General features: G+C 41.6%; 1 protein-coding gene across 7 annotated transcripts in view; it reads left to right on the top strand.

Moving 5' to 3' along the window:
* Positions 1 to 13,186, top strand: part of RBFOX2 (RNA binding fox-1 homolog 2) — a 252,947-nt gene extending 239,761 nt beyond the window's left edge. For all 7 annotated transcript variants that reach the window (XM_054987901.1, XM_054987899.1, XM_054987900.1 and 4 more), the window contains 3 exons: positions 5,512 to 5,600; positions 6,502 to 6,574; positions 9,336 to 13,186. In XM_054987901.1, the coding sequence (XP_054843876.1) occupies positions 5,512 to 5,600; positions 6,502 to 6,574; positions 9,336 to 9,380 (207 nt within the window). In that variant the 3' untranslated portion in view covers positions 9,381 to 13,186. The remainder of the gene's footprint in view (positions 1 to 5,511; positions 5,601 to 6,501; positions 6,575 to 9,335) is intronic.
* Positions 13,187 to 18,106: the final 4,920 nt, after the last annotated feature.

Here is an 18,106-nt window from a genome sequence, read left to right as displayed (position 1 = left end):
ACTAATAGCTGCGTGAACTGGGCCTCTGACATTGCAGTAAGCCTGTAGCCCTTGTCAGGTAGCAAAGGGAACCTTTCAACTGATGGTGCTTTGGCATACCAGATCCTTGGAACACCTGTTTAAGAGAGACAAGAAATCCAGGCAGGTGCTGAAATCATATTGTTCCCTCAGTGGACTGGATAGAAAGGCATACTATGAGCACTACAGACTGATATTGGAGGGTTTTTGTGTATGTGACATATGGATATATAAACAGCTCTGAACCCATGCAGCTGTACTAGGTTGGAGGCTGGAAGCTGCAAGAATGGTCATAGGTTCTTCATAATATTTTTAAAGGAGTAATTTAAGCCTCCTTTTAATAGCTTCAATATCTGTTGAAAACGTGCAAGTAAGTGTTAAAGTTTTGTTAGTTCTACATGTTATTGAAAGAAATACTGAAGGTTTAGTCTGTTTGTGGGGGATACCTCCCCCCACCAAATCCAGCAGATATCTTGCCATTCATGCCCTTGGTTGCTGATTCTGTAACACTCCTGTCTTCTGTGGTCTTACGTGAAGCAGTAGGATTGAGTTGAGTGTGTGTCTGCCATGTTGCTCAGGGTAGTTAATGTGATTGTCAGACGATAACCTGGTGGCAAGTCTGTATGGCAAGTCTCCATATATATGTATGATGAGAAAGGATAATTAAAGATAGCTCTTATCAGCACTTGAGACATATCTGGTCTCAACTCCAGGCTAAATGACACCAGTCTTTATCTCCCCTCACCCTGGCTAAAGCAGCACTTTAGGCTGTCTTTGAAATTTTCACATCCCTGCACTCCCAAACGGCCACGCAGTGCAGGGAACAACACTTCCTGTCCTGTGTACTGCCCATTAAACTTCTCTCTCTCTCTCTCTCTCTCTCTCTCTCTCTCTCTCTCCTCTCTCTCTCTCTCTCTCTCTCTCTCTCTCTCTCTCTCTCTCTCTCTCTCTCTCACACACACACACACACAAATACCTCTGCTCTGTTCCTATCTCATAACAGAATCAAAAAGAGTCCAGTAGCACCTTTAAGACTAACCAATTTTATTTTAGCATAAGCTTTCGAGAATCAAGTTCTCTTCGTCAGAAGCTTGTGGCTATCTCACTTGTAGAGAGAAGCACCTAGCATCCCATGCTCATAGTTGCACAATTAATTTTGAAGATCAAAATTAAAAGGGGGCATTGCCTCTAACTGAAATTTGGAGGATTTGACATATGTCTTCTAGGACCATATGTCCATTACCTTCCAGCCGCAGAGAACTATGGAACAAGCTGGGTATGGTCTGTCCCTTTCACTGGTTGACAGCACCACTCTAAATTCATCTAAAATGCCTTGTAATTGTTAGATTTAAATTTTCTAAAGGATGATGTGAGTGACTGCAGAAAAATCCAAGTATATGGGGGCAGATAGAAAGTGAGCTGAAGGACAGGCCTTTTCTAGCAAACCTGCAGGTAAGCAAGAATTATAGGAAGCTTAGTTATTAAAAGTGCCCTGAACAGCTCTGTGAAAACTTGGCAGAGCTATGTGGGAATCCACAGATACCAGGAACTACTACTGAAAAGTATCTTTCACCAGTGTTTATCTGTGTGGTTCATAAATCTTTAAAATCCTCTAGATTTGGAAAAAAATAAGAAATGTAATACAACTTTTATTATTTGTGTCATGTTCAAGCATGCTCTTCAATTTGGAGCATGTCAGAGATGTGTTTAATCTTGGCTTGTAGTTTAATATGTACATAAGAATATGCAGGCTTTCACATCACACAGATGTGATCATACATACATATGCATTCTTTATTTCATATTAACAGTCTCACATCTGCATCAGTGCATGCTTACCAGAAATACACATCAGCTATTTTTAACTTTTTTCCAATGAATTATTTTTCCTTTTTTTTCCCGTTTTGTTGTGCAGTCAGCTGAAGAAATGTTAACATCTCGCTCTAAATCTCTCAGTGGAGTCTCTGTTCCCTTCTCTGATATAACAGATGGGTTATTGCTTGTTATAATTATTAACATTTTGTGGTGTGGGTCAGGGTTAGGGTGGGAGCCTTTTTCCCCTCCTTTATTTTGGGGTTATATGGAACTTGTTTACGATTTGGAATGTTAACTCCAGTGGTGACTGACTGTTTCTGTAATAGCAGGTCGTTGTGGCTGCACGCTCTAGTAATTGAGGCTGTGTACTTCACTAAGCTTGTGGTAGAGCCTAGGGCAAACTGCTGTCCCAAGAGAATGCTGGGATAGATAGAACTAGCCAATATGAGTCTGAACGTGGTGATCTTGCTGGTTGTTTTTTAGTTCCAAATGTCAGCATGCTTAGTTTTTAATTTGATTAATAAATGTTACACCGTTCCCCTTCTCCCAACCTGATTCCAGCCCCCCTTTCCTTTACAAGAAATGCAACTTAAAGAGATAAAAGTGTGTGTGGGGGGGGGGGGGGGCGAACTTCCCTAAGTTTCAAACTGCATCTTGTCCTCATGTTCGCAATCATACTGAAAACTGATTGTCTCAAATGTCAGTAGAAAGTATCTTGTGGAAAGCGATGCACAGAGCAGAAATCTGCTTAGCAGACAGTGTAGCCAAGTTCAGAGATGCATAGTATGTTTTTGCACGGTTGAATATCACATTTATCTGTAGTTCTGCAGTCTGTTTTAATATAGATGAGCTTTTACTGCCTTGTGGATCAGTTCAGTAAATAGAAATTGCTACGTTGGTCCCAAAGAACAGAAGAGGCAGATAAGCTCAAATATGCCAACTTAGGTTGGAGGCAGGCATATGAAAGCTTTTGAGTTCATAAATATCTTTATCAGGCATCACTCAGATATCATTTTACCTATTTCTGTCTTGCTCTTGTTTGTTGGCATACTGCAGATCTGAAAATATGCACCTGTTGTTATCTTCCCATTTAACGCAGTGAGTTATTTTTACTTGGTGTTAGCATGGTTTCAAAATTCTTAGCATTTACTATCATGGCCTATCCATATAAATCATCTGAGTGAATTTTAGAATATAATTCTTTCTGAAAAGTATAATTCTTTTTGAAAAGAGACAAGTCTTTCCATACCATGGGATACATTAACATGTAATAGTTTAAAGCTGTGTTGTTTCAAGTTCATTTCTCTTAAGTATGTCATCAGGGTTACATGGAAATTAGAGTATGATGAGACTGCCAGTCTGCATTGTAAATATTACACTCTCAGCCCATGGCATTTTAGTACCTTTAAAAGTGTAAACTTTATTCCTGGAGGAATAATGTCATGAGTCCATCAACAAAAAAATATTGTATAAAATCATTTCTTCCCACCATCCGGCTGAGCTGTGCATTGGAAGGGGAACAAAAGTGTGTCTTTTCATATTTAACAATTTAATCTTTAAGCAACGTTTGCTGATATTTAGTGTTGGTAGCAGTGCCACTCGGACTGGCACATGTTGTATGGCATGAAGGAGTGCTCCAGTTCTTGTTGACAATCCAGCAGTCTCTGAAGAAAGACAGGATTATGGTAGTCGAGAGAGAGGAGGATTGATAAAGAAATAATGACATGCTGGCTAGTGAGAGTTAGCATCCAATTCAGGAGAAAATTGAAGTGGTTGCCTCCGTTTTTGTGGAAGATATAGCAGGGTGGCTGCTTTGTATGCAGAATGTCCCCAGTTTGATGTCTGGAATCTCCAGTTTAAAAGATCAGGTAGTAGATGATGTGTGAAAGATCTGTTCCTGGGGAGCTGGGACCAATCAGAGCCGACCTTAATTAGGCAATCGTCTGATTTGGTCTGAGGCAGCTTCATGTGTTCATCTGTTTTAGGGGCCACTTAGATCTCAGGAGAGATCTGGCTTTCACTGGAAAAGGATGCAGGCTTTTCAGGCATGGAAGTAAAGGAAGGAAACAAAGGGGGAAAGCTAAATGAAGAGATACAAGGCTAAGACTCAGAACCGGAAGTTGCCAGAAGTAGGGTTGTGCACTTGCACAGTTATTGTTCAAATTTCATACTGAAAAGGCAGAATCATCATTTTTGTTAAATGACAGGATTATTGTTGCTATTCTAGAAATATTGGAACAATACTCCTAGCTTTCCGACTTTCCCATACAAAACGATAATGCTGTAAGTGCCTCACACCATCAGAGGCAGCAAGAGCCAGGTAGGGAGGAAGAGAGAACGGCTCCCAGCCCCCACAGTGGTCCACAGGGGCATTCTTTTCAGTGGCAATGGTGGCTAGCTGGCTGCAGGCTTCCCCCTCCCTTGCAGGCAGTAGGAGCGGAGAGGGAGAGACAGAAATCTCTCTCCTTCCCTCCTCCCTCACTACCCCTGCAGCCTACAAGGAAGGGGGAGAGCCTACAAGGGGTTGAAAAGAATTTAAAAGACTGGATGGTAGATGGCCAGATCTTCCCATTGAAAATAATGTCCCTTTAGGGCTATTGCACTATGGACAAGCTGTGAACAATGAAATGCTTCCCAACCCAGTTCTAGATATTTCTGATATTTTTAGAGAGAAAAATACTAGAATCAGGAAAATGATTTACCGTGTCAGATATTGCTGTTCTGATCTAACATAGGGCATCGTATCCAGTTTCAGTTGCACACCGCTGGCAAAATGTTACCAGTATAAAGATTTAAGGAAAGGGAGAAATAGCATTTAGAGGTCAAAAAATGTTCTGAGTATGTTAAAGGGGCAGGGGAGGAAGAGAGAGTAGAAGTGGGAGTCCATGAAGAAGAATGACATTTTCATACTGAGACCATCATGGTGCTGGCCCTTAAGAACTGCATTTAAAGATCCCTTCCACTTAGATAATTATTCTTTTCAAGATTGCCCTCAGCCTGCACAGTTCTCTGTCACTGAATATCAGGGCTCGGATGCTGTAGAAAACCTGCTGGGTTGCTCTGCTCTTCACTGCGAGTGTGACCAATACAGGTAGTGTTCTGCATTAGGCATAATGTCATTGGTTATTTTTCTATTGAATTCTTTCCCCATTGGTTCTGACTAACCCAAAAGATTGGAGTTAACAAGCCAACAGCTTCAAGCTCAGGTCAGCAGTTAAGTATATCAATACAAGTGTCTCTTTTGAGGATTTTGAGCTCTTGAATTTTCCCTCCCTCAAAAACAGCAGTACAGCAAGCATCTCTGGGATAGTACTTTGGTCAATTTCATTCCTTTAGCTTTAAAAGCATGTATTTTGGATGATGCTTGCTCCTACCCAGTCCCTTCCGGAGGGGGTGGGGTAATCTGTTTTTTTCTTTCATCATTTTAATTTCCTACAAGATAACCACAGCCATATGTTTTTCCATTGAACTATCTAATAGAGACATATCATGTGATGAAGAAGCTGTTTTGGTGGAAAATGGCAAAATACACATGGATTGCAGAAGGTTTTCCTGATCATTGTGACATGGGGATTGATGCAGTTTGAAACATTTCTTCTTTCTGTGTTTGTGTGTGTGATTCCACTTTGGGTGAGGGGACAGGTATCTCTATAAAGTCAGTTCTCTTTTTTCCTGCAGGGCGGATATGCAGCCTACAGATATGCACAGCCTGCTACCGCAACAGCAGCCACTGCTGCTGCAGCCGCTGCAGCGGCTTACAGTGATGGGTATGTAAGCAGAGGTCATTCCAGAGAACTTGGGGGCTGAGAGTGCTGTTCTTTTCAGTACTCCCATCAACCCATAACGGGAGACCAGAAGTACATGGGTTTGCATTGTCATTCACTTTGTCTTCCAAAGAAGGCAGCCAGGGTTTGGGGGCTTGGGAGGATGGCCATTTGCCAAGAGTAAATAGCTAACTCTACCCTTTGATCTTGGGCAAAGTTCTGGCCTTTATGGTTACCACTTCTTGATGGTAGGGAAGGAGGCATTGTAAATTTGAGTGTGTTTTAGTTTATATTCATTAGAATTGCCACCTCTTTGCAAGGAATAGAGTAAAGTAGCACCACATTTGCATGGAAGCACAGTTTGTGTATATTTTACTCACCCACCTTCCATCTGGAGCACCTCTCATGCTGCTCCTTTTAGCAGACCTGTGACATTTACCCTAATGCCAGCAGGCTCTTTTTCCACTGCTAAGAGCTGTGGATGCTGGCAGTCCACTCCTCACCTTCCCTGCCAACACAAAATGGTGATAACTAATGGAAGTATTGTGATTTTTAGGGTTTTCTTGAAGTTTAAAGCCGTGATCCTTTCATGATTTATTTTTTATAAAAAACAAAAGGCAGGCTTTTTGCAATAAAGCTTGTTTCATCCTTACAACAGCCCAAGGGAAAAATGTATGCTGTTTTTCAGACCAAATTTTTCATTATCTTGTGTCACGGTGAGGGGCCTGAGTCCATGATGTTGTCACTTCTCCACACTGAATGCCCAGGGATTCCCTGTTGAAACATATTGTTTTGGGGGGGGGGGGGGTGAAGAAGTTGAGGGGCCCATTTTCATTGGGCAACATGGCTCTCTTACAGCCTTTTCTGTGGAATGACATATATTTTTTCTGCCTCCTTTCCTCAGCTATGGCAGGGTGTACACAGCAGACCCGTACCACGCCCTTGCCCCTGCCGCTAGCTATGGAGTTGGTGCTGTGGTGAGTATGCTTTTCTCTCCTCTATAACTTGGTGATTTTATGCACAGGTAAAATCCCAGAGGTAAAATACCTGTGGTATTTTGTGTGGTTAGCTCCATGAGTTGTAAAGCTGATGAAGCGTCAGGCCTACCTGTTAGTGCTATGGAAGGAGAATAAAGTGGTGTTCTGCCTTACTGGGGAAGGCAACGGCAAGCCACCCCATAACAAAAAGACTACCAAGAAAACGTTGTGATGCGACGTCCCCTCATGGGTCAATAATGACTCGGTGCTTGCATTTTACCTGCCTTACCCCATGTGCCAATTGAGAGTGGTAAAAATGTGAGGATAATTAAAAAATGAGAAAATAATACTGCTTCCCGAAGGGTGCTTGGAGTGTGGTTGCATGAATATAATACAGCCCTGACAAGTTTAACAAACGTGCTAAATCACTTTTTAAAGTGGAGAGAAGGGAAATGAAAAAGTAAACACTGAGCAGGACCAGAAGTGGATCCTGTGAAAGTGTTGTAGATAATTAAGCAGTTCTGAGGCATTGTTTATTTACTGTTTGTGTATTGCCTTTCAATAACTGTTTGCACAGCAGTTTGCAACAGAAGAAATCAATACAGGCAAACAGTAGTCAAAATTGAAAATAAAACAAAAACCGTATCGAGCAGCATCAGGACTAGAAGCTCCATTCTTGAGCAGCAGATAATCTCAAAATCATGGCGGACCAAGAATGTTTTCTCACGCCTCAGGGGAGAGGGTGTTCTGTATTTAACTGGAAACGATTCTTTTGGAAATGACCCTGCCCCCACTGGCTGTTGCGTTTGCAGTCACAGAAGGTTGGGACCACTAAGCAGGGTGGTTGTTATGGCAGAAGGTTGTAATAGAAGAGGTTTAAAGGGGAAAACAGAAAGAGTGTGCAAGTACCACACTTAAGCACTCAGCCACAGCAAAGACACAACCATCTGCCAAATTAGAATGTAGTTATTTGCTTTTCTTCTTTTCAAACCTCCTTTTGTACTGCATAATTTTTTAAAAAAAATCCTTAACAGAACTGCAATGCTAGCCACCTAGTGTGGAATACCAGAGGTCTGTTTGTGCATCTGGTGGGAAGAGTGGTTGGGCATATTAATTTACTGCCATTTTTAAATGTTCTTTAAAAAAGAAGAAACACTGTCCATATTGCTATTATTTAGTAACATATCTGTGGAACTGAAAACTAGAGATGGGCACGATCCGCGTTACGAACGTAAAAAACCCACGAAAATGGCTATTGCGACCCGGCCACCGGCATCACCCACCGTTCCTGAATCGCTGGGAACAGTGGGACGCCCCTCTGTTGTGGCCTCCATGATCCAGGTTCAGGAACGGGAGATGTTTGTTGCTGTTCGGGAATTCGGGATCGTGGTCTGCACCGAACCACGATCCTCTGGTTCAGTATTTTTTTGGGGGGTTGTGCCCATGTCTACTGAAAACCACAGAAAAGGGTACCACTTGAATGGTGGCCTTTTGATACTGATTTAACTTGGACCTTCCTCCTCTGGCTTAGGAGGATGGGGGATTCACAGAATTTATTTCACTGTCTTTGAATCTCCAGTTTCTGTAGAGGTGTTTCTGGTCTCTCTCTCTCTCTCCCCTGTCCCCATTTTTAATGCTCCATACAAAATCATGGAATTGCAAAGTCAGAAAGTGAGTGATTAAGGAAGCAGGTACAATATTGTCAGTGGCTGGAAGGAACCAAGTCAGTCCCGTTACAGTGGATAGAACATTGCAAGATTTTAATGGAAATATATCACTGAGTTAGGTGTCATGTGAACTTCCACTTCTTGTGGCTTGGAGAAGAAGAATAATTTCCGCAACACAAGACACTCTTGATGTGGACAGTCACAGAGTCCCCCCTGAGCTGAAAGCCTGCAGCACACTATTCTCAGTAGGTTTATTTGGGACATGAGCTACCTTCCTTTCTCTGTCAAGCAATCCTCCCCCCCCCCCCCCCCAAGTAGGATATGTGCCTGCTGGTATCCGGTTTGCTTTTAACTCAGAGACGGACAACAGTCTTTAGACTGGCTCTGGGAGGTCCATGCGGTCTAGTTCTAGGAAATAGTTTGTACTAGAAAATAAAATTGGTTAGTCTTAAAGGTGCTACTGGACTCTTTTTGATTTTGCTACCACAGACTAACACGGCTAACTTCTCTGCATACTAGAAAATAGACACTTTTTTGTAACTCTAGTCCTATTGCATTGTAAATTGAATGTCTTGTGCTGATGGATTGCATAGATTTACATTGTGTAACCCCTTCTTGAGTCTCAGTGAAAAAGGCAGGTTATAAATAAAGTAAATAAATAATATCAATAAAGATTAAATGTCTGGACTAGGGTCAAAATATATCACACATTGGGCTGCATGAAACCATCTTTTCTGTTGGTGAAAAAGGGATGGGGGGGGTCCCTTTGACTACCGGAAAAGGCCATGCTTGGGATCGTAGGACTGCATGGTCAAAAGTCATGTGGGACAGGGGCTACAGAAGGGAGATGAATTGGGTGAGATGCAGCGGGGGGGGGGGGAATTGCTGGATTGAATCCAAAATTTCTGGATCCAACTCATTATCCCCAGGATCTGAGGGGCTCCTCGTTCTAGAAAGTATATGTGGGGCTGATTTCCAAATGGGTTGGTGCTTGAGAAAATGCTGACCTAGAAGGCAGAAGACTTCAGGTTTGGCACACTTTACCAGCATCATTTTTAAACTTCTGTTTTTTTTCTCTCCATGAACTTCTGCAGGCAAGTTTATATCGAGGCGGCTACAGCCGATTCGCCCCCTACTGAAGTGACATGAACCCCCTGCAAGTGGGACAGCCCCCCCCAGTTCATGAGGCCTGGCTATTGCAATATTTACTAGTAGAGGAACTCTATAGCAAGAAGAGGAGGAAAACAAAAGAAAAAAAAAGAGAAATACTTTTTTATACCTCACTATGTTCTTTGAATATGTATTTTTCCTTTAAATTTCTGCCTTTAATTCTTTTGTTCCAAAGATTGTGCATTTTTGGGGGTTTTGGTTGTTGTTGTTTTTTTAAACTGTGGTAAACATAATGCATTTCCATGTCTGTATATGCATAGCTTATCCTACCAATCACAAAAAAGAGAAATAGTGCTAAGGAGCACCATTAGGAACCGATATCATGGAACTAAATCAGGAACATGCAGACGTTTCCTTTACCTGGGTCTGGTGCCTGAGGCCCGTGTTGAATGAGGAAGAGCCTCTCTACCTGCGGAGGGCAATGCTGATGGGCTGCAGCTGGAACCTGCACACTGGTTGGAAATGCCACCCCCCCCCCCCCTTATTTTCATCTGGCTTACGTGGGCTTGGAGAAGTTCCAGAAGATTTTACAGATTTTTGAGACGAAACTCCCCTAAGCTGCTGAAAGACTTCGTCTGTTGAACAGTTTTAGGGGGAAAGACTTGAAATAAATTTGCGATCCTGTTGCTTCTATAGATACACCTAATTTTAGTGATTGGTGTCCACTACCGAAGCTCTAGTTCTTAGTTTCTTTCACTTGCTATGGTCTTCCTCTCTTCCCAACTTTCCCGCTCTTTTTCCGGAGGAGCGACAGATGTGGGACTGTGATCGCAGAACTTAAAGCCATGGTCTGTCTTCAGTAACAAGGAACGTGATGGCAAAGTGCAAACAGCCTTAAGTTTAGATGGTTGGAGGCTGAAAAAGCTTGCACCAGTACCACTTTGAGCTACCCAGTATCCAGGATCCCTCTTCTCCCCCCCCCCCCCAACCCAAGACACTTAGATTTGCTGCAAGTATGCCATCCAAAAATTGCATGAAGAGAAAGAGATACATCATCATGGATCATGGTCCCAGAAGCAGGGGTGGGGGGATTTTTTGTGTCATAATGCTATTCTGGAAGTAGTCATTGTATAGTTTCATCATTGGGGCAGGCAGAAACAGATTTCAAATGAAGTTTGAAAACACAGGAAACTCCTGCTTTGGCATTTGTGCAGTCACTTTGCAAGTTCCGATAGGTCATTTTGCCTATTCTGGAGAGAAATCTGCATCCAAGCTTGGTTTGGGTACATGCTACAGAATGCAAATGGAGACACTCTTCAGGAAGACACTTTACATTTTCTTATGAAAGAATGGCCTTTATTTTTATGCAGCAGACATTTTTACAGGTTGCTCTAGAAGAGTGAGGACAAACCAAGTCACTGCTTTCAATTGTCTGGCATGAATTTTGGAAACCAGAGGGGAAGAAGAGATCCCACTTTACCCTCTTGGCCATCATGGTTTTCTTGGCACCTATAGTTGCGTATTCTCTGTGGCTTTATCTTAAAAACCCTAAATATTAGAGAAGCACAATTCCCTTTGAATTGGTACTGGGTGACTTCTCACTCTTGGAAGGGCAGGTAGGGGGTGGACTTCTGGCTGAAGCCTTTTCAACTCCTCTCGCCATACACCCGCCAGTGATGTAAGCATAGGAAAAGAGACGTCCTGAAGTTCTTCAGGCTATTGAGGGGAACTGGCCCGTTTGTTCTCAACTTGCGCCTTTGCTCCCACTTCCATGCATGCACTCATAGTGCTTGCCAGAGAGAGGATACCTGAAGCAAGAAGGGCCAGGAAGAAGGGGGGAATCTTAATGAAGCTAGAAACTCTAACAATATTGATTCTCTGGAACAAGGTGACACCAAACTGCCAGCCTGTTGGCCACTTTTATTTTTATTGTTTTTCAAGCCAAAGTTTGGTTTGTTGCTGTTATGACAATTTCTGTTTTTGTATATAAATATTTTAGTTAGGTTAAAAATGGGGAGAGGGAAGTGGGACACCGGTCTTTCACAAAATTGAGGAAATGAGGAGGAACGTGGGATTTTTCTGACTTCTAGAAATCGCTTATTGTCATGCTCACTAATAGCCTGTTCCCATCACAAGGCGGAGGAGGGTTAGAGAAGGACTCCTGCCTGGGGAATGAGACGCAGCAAAAACCTGTGGATTGAATAATCAGTTGCATGAGCTGAGGAGCATTTTGCTAGCACTGCTGAGTGAGAGAGAGGGAGAATCTGTTTGCAGAACTCCAGTGCAGACCTTGTGTCAACTGACTCTGTTACATCTGAAAATTTGAGAACTCTGGATTCCCTTGGATTTTCTGTGCTCTGTAATTCCTGTATTAAGGAAGAGAAGGTGCCACTCAGAACTGGATATAAAAGACCAAGCAGAATCTGTAACAAATCCCATTATAAACAGCTTGAGAATCAGTCATCTAAGGTGTGATGCCAATACTACTGGTTGATTGTCACCAAGATGGTTCTGTTAAAATGGAAGAACAGGACTTCCCTTCTTTTGTGAAACACAGATCGATGGTGGAAGGAAGAACACTATTGCTAATGAGATATTCTTGGGTCTCAGCATCTTTAAAGCCTACAAATACCAGTGCATTAGTTTTGTTGTGTTGCAGCTTTCTAGTAAAATCTTACACTGTTCTTGATTTCTAGAACAGCCATAGCATCTTATTAGGTGGATATATTTGGGGCTTTCTGAGTCCTCCTACATCTCCTTCTCTTTATAGATGCCCAATAAATTGGGGGTCTGGGGGTGGGAATTCAGAGCTCCACTATGGAAACCAAATTTCAAAAATGTATTTGCTGTGTCTCACTCCTAAAGGGAAGTTTGCAGGCATCCTGGGAAACAGAACGCGTCTCCAGCATGACAGCACTTGAGGGATCCTTAGCGCTGGGGCTAGGGGATATTTGAAGAGCGCGTTTGCCTGTTTGCACTGGTTTTAAAATAGGAAAATGAAAAATCCTAGTGAACAAAGCAAAGAGCCAGTGTGAAGTTCTCTCTGTGTGTGTGTTTGTGTGTTTTTAATTTTGTCATGCTCTTGGAAATGTCAAACGTTGTAGTATACACCAGTGTGACTTGATTCTTTGTTGCATAAAACACTATTTTGGTGATGTTACTGTCTGAACAACCCGTCCCTTCTTGCCCTGCTCCCTGTCCTCTCTCCTATTCTGAAGTTCCTTTTATTTTGTAATGAAACAAAACCCTCCCCTCCGTGAGGCAAGCTGTCTTCTGGTAGTCCAAGTGAAAGTGGTCTTTTCCCAAGTACTTTCCCAGTGTTCTTTCCCCTAGTCTGGCTGATCCCAAGATACAGTGCGGTATCGCTTCTGCTCCTTCCCTGTCGAATGAAGTACAGGAAGATATCCATTTTTAGAATATGCTGCCATAACTAACAGTGGGGAACAACACACCAGGAGTGTCTGTGGCAGCATAATCTGGTTGACACTTCTAAATTGCAGTCAGACGGGGATTACTTGGGAGGATTTATAGATAAATTAATCGCAAGGACTTCCAGATGAAGAGGTAAAAAACCCCTTCCTCATTAGCAGAAAAAATCTGTCCTGCCAGTTCCTCCCCTCCTCAAGCCGTCCACTGGAGTATTCATTTGGCTAGCAGTCTTGCATCATCATACTGCTTATTTAACGGTTGACTTAGAAAGGCAAATTGGAAACCTCTTGTTCAGTTTTCTCTCTTTTAGGGGTGAAACATTGAAATGCATTTGTTGCTGCTTTGACAAATAACTGTCAAGGAATCTAGCTTATATATATATATATATATATATATATATATATATATATATATATATATATATATATATATTTCCCAGTGTAAGTCATTTAGGAATTCTCTTCCCAGTATTAAGTATGCATTGCAGTTCTGGCAATTTGTTTATAGTTAATGAAAAAGTAATCATCCAGGAAATTTGATTTGGGTTTTTTAAAATTATTATTAAATCCTTTTTTTTTTTTGTAAATAACGGGGGTAAAACGCTGGTCTGATGGCAGATGTCAGCCAGGACCGTAGGGCAACATCAAGATGATGCTTTACTGACCTTCCAGGCTTATCTAACATTGGAGTTCTTCAGTTCAAAGCCTAAAATGCCCCAGACTCCGATGGCAATGACTGACATGCCTATTCATGCAGTGTTTCCTGCACTTTTTCCTTGCCAGGTACCTTTGGGGCCATAGGATGCATTGTAGTTAGATGCTCTCCCCCTTCCTTTTGATCATTTCCCAGGATGCTCAGGCTACTTGCCCAGAGTCCCAGTTCCCTGCTGACTTTGGAGAAGCAGCACCTGTATCCTAGGACTTTGTGGCCGTCTCTTAACGTCCCTCTCCCTCCCCACTCTCCCTGGTTAAGTATCATATTGTACAGTAGCTTTCAAACCATACAGTATTCATTGGGTTACTCTTATTATTATCAAGTAGCTGGAATTGTGAAGGTCGGAGTAGTTAGATATTTAGCTTTTATTCCTTTTTTTGTATTACTATCCATGTGTATAAATTATTGATCATGTTGCTGGCTTTTATAAACTCTAAGCAAGGGAGGAGTCCTTCTCACCCTTTGCAAATGGTAATGAAGCACTGTTTTTAAATAAAAGAGAGAAACACCAATCCTGTATTCTTGGGTGTTTGTTTTCCAAGCCACTAAATAAATTTCAATAAATTTCTCTTAGCTTTTCTGCTTTGATTTGGAGGACAAATCTGACCCATTTAACAAATATCTGTGAAGCTCAGAGGAACCAAATGGGAGAGCTTAGGTAAGTTTACACAAGAAGTCTAGATAAAACACTCAATTTTTACCATCAGAATAAATTGGGGAAGTGATTCTTGTTTTGCAAATCTTTGCAAAGTGCTGAAGCATTTGACACTGTCCATCAAAGAATTAGGCAAGGGAAAAGAAAGGGGTTTGGAGAGAGAGTGGGAATGGGGGCGGGGGTGAACATGGCATGTAGCAGCTGTTTGGAGAGACAGTGCTTGACCTCTAACTATTGGAAAGCACCCCTATCCATTTCTTTTTTTCTTCAGATAAGAGCATCATATAAATGGCCCATTAGTGATTCTCCTGGCACGTGAACAAGACTTGAGCTATGTTAAGTTTTAGAGTGATTTCTGATAGAGGTTTGTCAGATTTTCTCAGCCTTGGTGTGCTGCTCATCTGCCTCAATGGCTTCGTAAGCCCTAGGATCAGCAATTCTCAGAGGATTTTTCTAAAATTGTACTAAAGTTCTGGAAAAGTATGGTGAACCAATCCCTGCTTTTACTAGGAAGATACAGAAATTAAAATGTGTTTGAAAGAGGTTAATATATTTTTATATATGAGATGACAGGTGCCAGGTTCTTTTCACTTACCAAATATTAATCACTGACAAGTTAGCATTTTTCAAGCAGATTACAGCTATAGAGCAACAGCAAATTCAGCAAGTGGGGAAGGGGGTATGATCCTTGCGAAGATCAAAGATGCTCTTTGGCCTTGCAGTATGTAAAACATGCTGAGCTTTGTAGCACTACCATCTGGTGGCTGGTTAGATATATTGAGAATTTGCCTCTTAAGTGTACCAACTATTAAGAGTAAATAGTAATACTTTATTAGGAGAATCACTGGCTTGTTTGGCAGCTAAAGAAGTATCAATGTGATTACTCACTTCCTTTATTCAGGAAAATATGCTGATACCGTGGAGAGGCTAGAGACTTGTGCTTGGATATAGGAAAACCAGGATCAAATCCTAGTTGAGAATTTGCTGGGCCACCAGCTTCAAGTGGGTGGTTGCAAGGCTTAAAATAATAATTTGAGCAAGGGCGGGATAATAATAACAACATTTGATTTATATACCACCCTTCAGGATGACTTAATACCCACTCATAGCAGTTTACAAAGTGTGTCATTATTATCCCCACAACAAATACCGTGTGAAGTGGGTGGGGCTGAGAGAGCTCCTAGAAACTCTGACTGACCCAAGGTCACCCAGCTGGCTTCAAGTGGAGGAGTGGGGAATCAAACCGGGTTCTCCAGATTAGAGTACCACACTCTTAACCACTACACCAAACTGGCTCCCCCCCAGGATGCAAGTGAATCATTTCCTTATTTTTCAGGAAACTGGAAATGTACAACCATGTTGACATATTGTGATATTCCTTGGGCCCTCATTTGCTGAGAATGAGGATCTTCCACAATCTTTTATGTGCAGCTACTTGCAAATGACTGCAACGAAATAAGTACTTTTTAATATGGGTTGCCTTCATACTTTGGGCCTTATTTGTATGTATGGATTTGTGAATATGGTTGATTTGGCACATGATAGGGGAAATAATGTGTTTTTAGTTTAAATAAAACCATAGAAATGAGACTGTTTAGTAAGAATGATCTGCTTGGATGCCTACTTTCTGCCTGTGAACAGACAGTAACGTAAAAATGATCTTTTAGTTGCAGATCACCCTTCCTTTCTATGAAGAGTCATCATGTCGATACTCTTGCATTCAAAACTTGGGGGTGTGATATTTCTAAGAGCACAAAAATATGAACATCCGCATGTACCTTGATTTGAGTGTTCCTTATTAAAGTAGGCTCAAATCATCGCATGTTGATTCCAAGTTAAGTGCACTGTTGTGTTCAGGAGCCATCGTCTTATATCAATCCTGCTGGGTCTTGCCTTTCCACCCATTAGGAACCCATTAACAGTAATGCTTGCTTCCTTTTACTGTATTGCCTTGAGGGCCTTGATCAAGCTACAGACTTCACTGTATTGAGTGGCTGTATAGATGCAGAGAAATGAATAAAGCTGTTCCATTGCTAAGTCCAGTAATGGAGCTTTTCGGCAAAACTGATGGAGAAAACAAGCTTCTCTTTGCATAAGCAGCTCTGCCAATTTCTCAATATGTGCTATGCCAGAAGGCAGAATTCAGCCTTTTCCTCTGAGAGGCCAAGTGACAGTTGGCTCCCTTGTAGCTGAGAGCACATCAGGCTGGGAATCATCTGGAGACTACATAGCAAATCTTTCCTGTGTGAGCTGAGACCAGCTGTCCCATTTGGTACCCCTCATATCCCCTCTTCATTTTGGTTTCTTAAGGGCACGTGGAGTGCTACACTCCCGCATGCCAGCTTAGACTGTATCAACTTGTTTTATTAATGGATGGGTATGAATTCTTCAATCCATTTTGTTCCTTGGTGTAGAAATAGCCGCCTAAAGCTATCTGTTTTTTTAATGTGTGATCCTTCCTAAACTTGCTGCGTGCTCTGGGATGGCCAATTTCTGCTTTTGCAGAAAATGTCTGACTTCTCCCAAGGTATTCCTGGGAGGCAGGGGAGCATTTTAATCTCCAGTGAGAGTGGCAAGGTGGGGAAATCCATGCATGGAAATTTTAGGTGGGATTGAAGCTATTTGTACAGTATCTTCCTAAGTATATCACGCACATGAGGTCAGCAATCCTTAAGACAACCAAGTGGTTAAGCTAGTAGCATTACTCTATATTTATTACATTTCTGGCTCACAATTTTAACCATAATTTATAAGAAAGCTTTACAGTAGTCAAAAATGTTAAATAATGAGAACTAACAAAATAAAATCTGCTGCAAAAAGAAAACTAATTAAATGAACAGTGAAAAACCACCATGTCAGATCAGCAGTATTACATAGAACAAGCACATTATAATTGCCCCTAGCAATAAATACACAATAAGTAGTTGCAGAATAAAGCATAGCATCATAAAATCCTCACTCTAAGAACAAAGCTGGCCATTAGCAAATGCCTGGGAAAACAAAAATGTCTTCATTCTGGCATTCTCAAGCTCAACAAAGTTGACTCCAAACAAATCAGTTTTTTACCGGTGAAGTTGAGAGTGAGGGACTTGCATAAGATCACACAGCCTATGAATGGTTGAGCTAAGATTTGAACCACGGACTTGTAGCTTGTATTTTTAAGCCCTTTGTAATCATTTCTGTAAGGTCTCATTTATATATATCGCTCCATATAAAAAAAGCTCTCCCCCCACCCTTGGTTGTTTTTTGTTTGTTTGTGTTTTGTAGAAATGCCAAACTGCCCAGAGGTGGCTATTTGACAGCTTGATTTTTTTTGTCTTCTTCCTGCTCCAAAGCTCCAATCTTCCTTCCACAAGTGTAACTTTTCTAGGGCAAATAGTTCGTTAGACCAAGGGTCATAATGCAATATATGACTCAGGCGGAAAGAACACTGCACGCTTGGGTATAGTGCTAATAGCGTCAGTGCTCTTCTGTTTCCAAATCTCCTGGTTCATCTGTATTTGCATGGAAGGTATATGGACTCCATAAATATCTCATGAAATTGATCAAGTGAATGTCATTTACAAGTGGTTGACAGCTGTCTCAGGGGACTGGCATCTTTTGAGCAGAAAGTCATAGCAATCCTCCTGTTCCCCAGATGGAAAATATGTGGAGGCAAGAGCACTCTCCAGTGACCCATGAATATTTGACAGGCTTAAAAAATTGCTACCTCCAGCCTTCTTTCTATGCTGACTGTTCAGCAATTAAGGTTTAGAGTGCAGTTTCTATGTTATGATTATAATCAAGCATTAAACCCTGAACATTTCTTGATATAGCTTAAAATGGCTGTGTACCTAATTTCCACCTGTGTAGACCATGCACCTTTCATTGGGGGAGGGGATGCCCATATGCTCTGAATTTTATATTGTGACTTTCATCCTATAGTTGTTGCAATCTGTGCTCTGCTTCTTAAGGATT

This window comes from Eublepharis macularius, chromosome 9 (assembly GCF_028583425.1).
Source record: "Eublepharis macularius isolate TG4126 chromosome 9, MPM_Emac_v1.0, whole genome shotgun sequence".
Taxonomy (NCBI): Eukaryota; Metazoa; Chordata; class Lepidosauria; order Squamata; family Eublepharidae; genus Eublepharis; species Eublepharis macularius.
The sequence above is the reverse complement of the archived record's forward strand: the minus strand, read 5'-3'. Positions and strand labels throughout refer to the sequence as shown.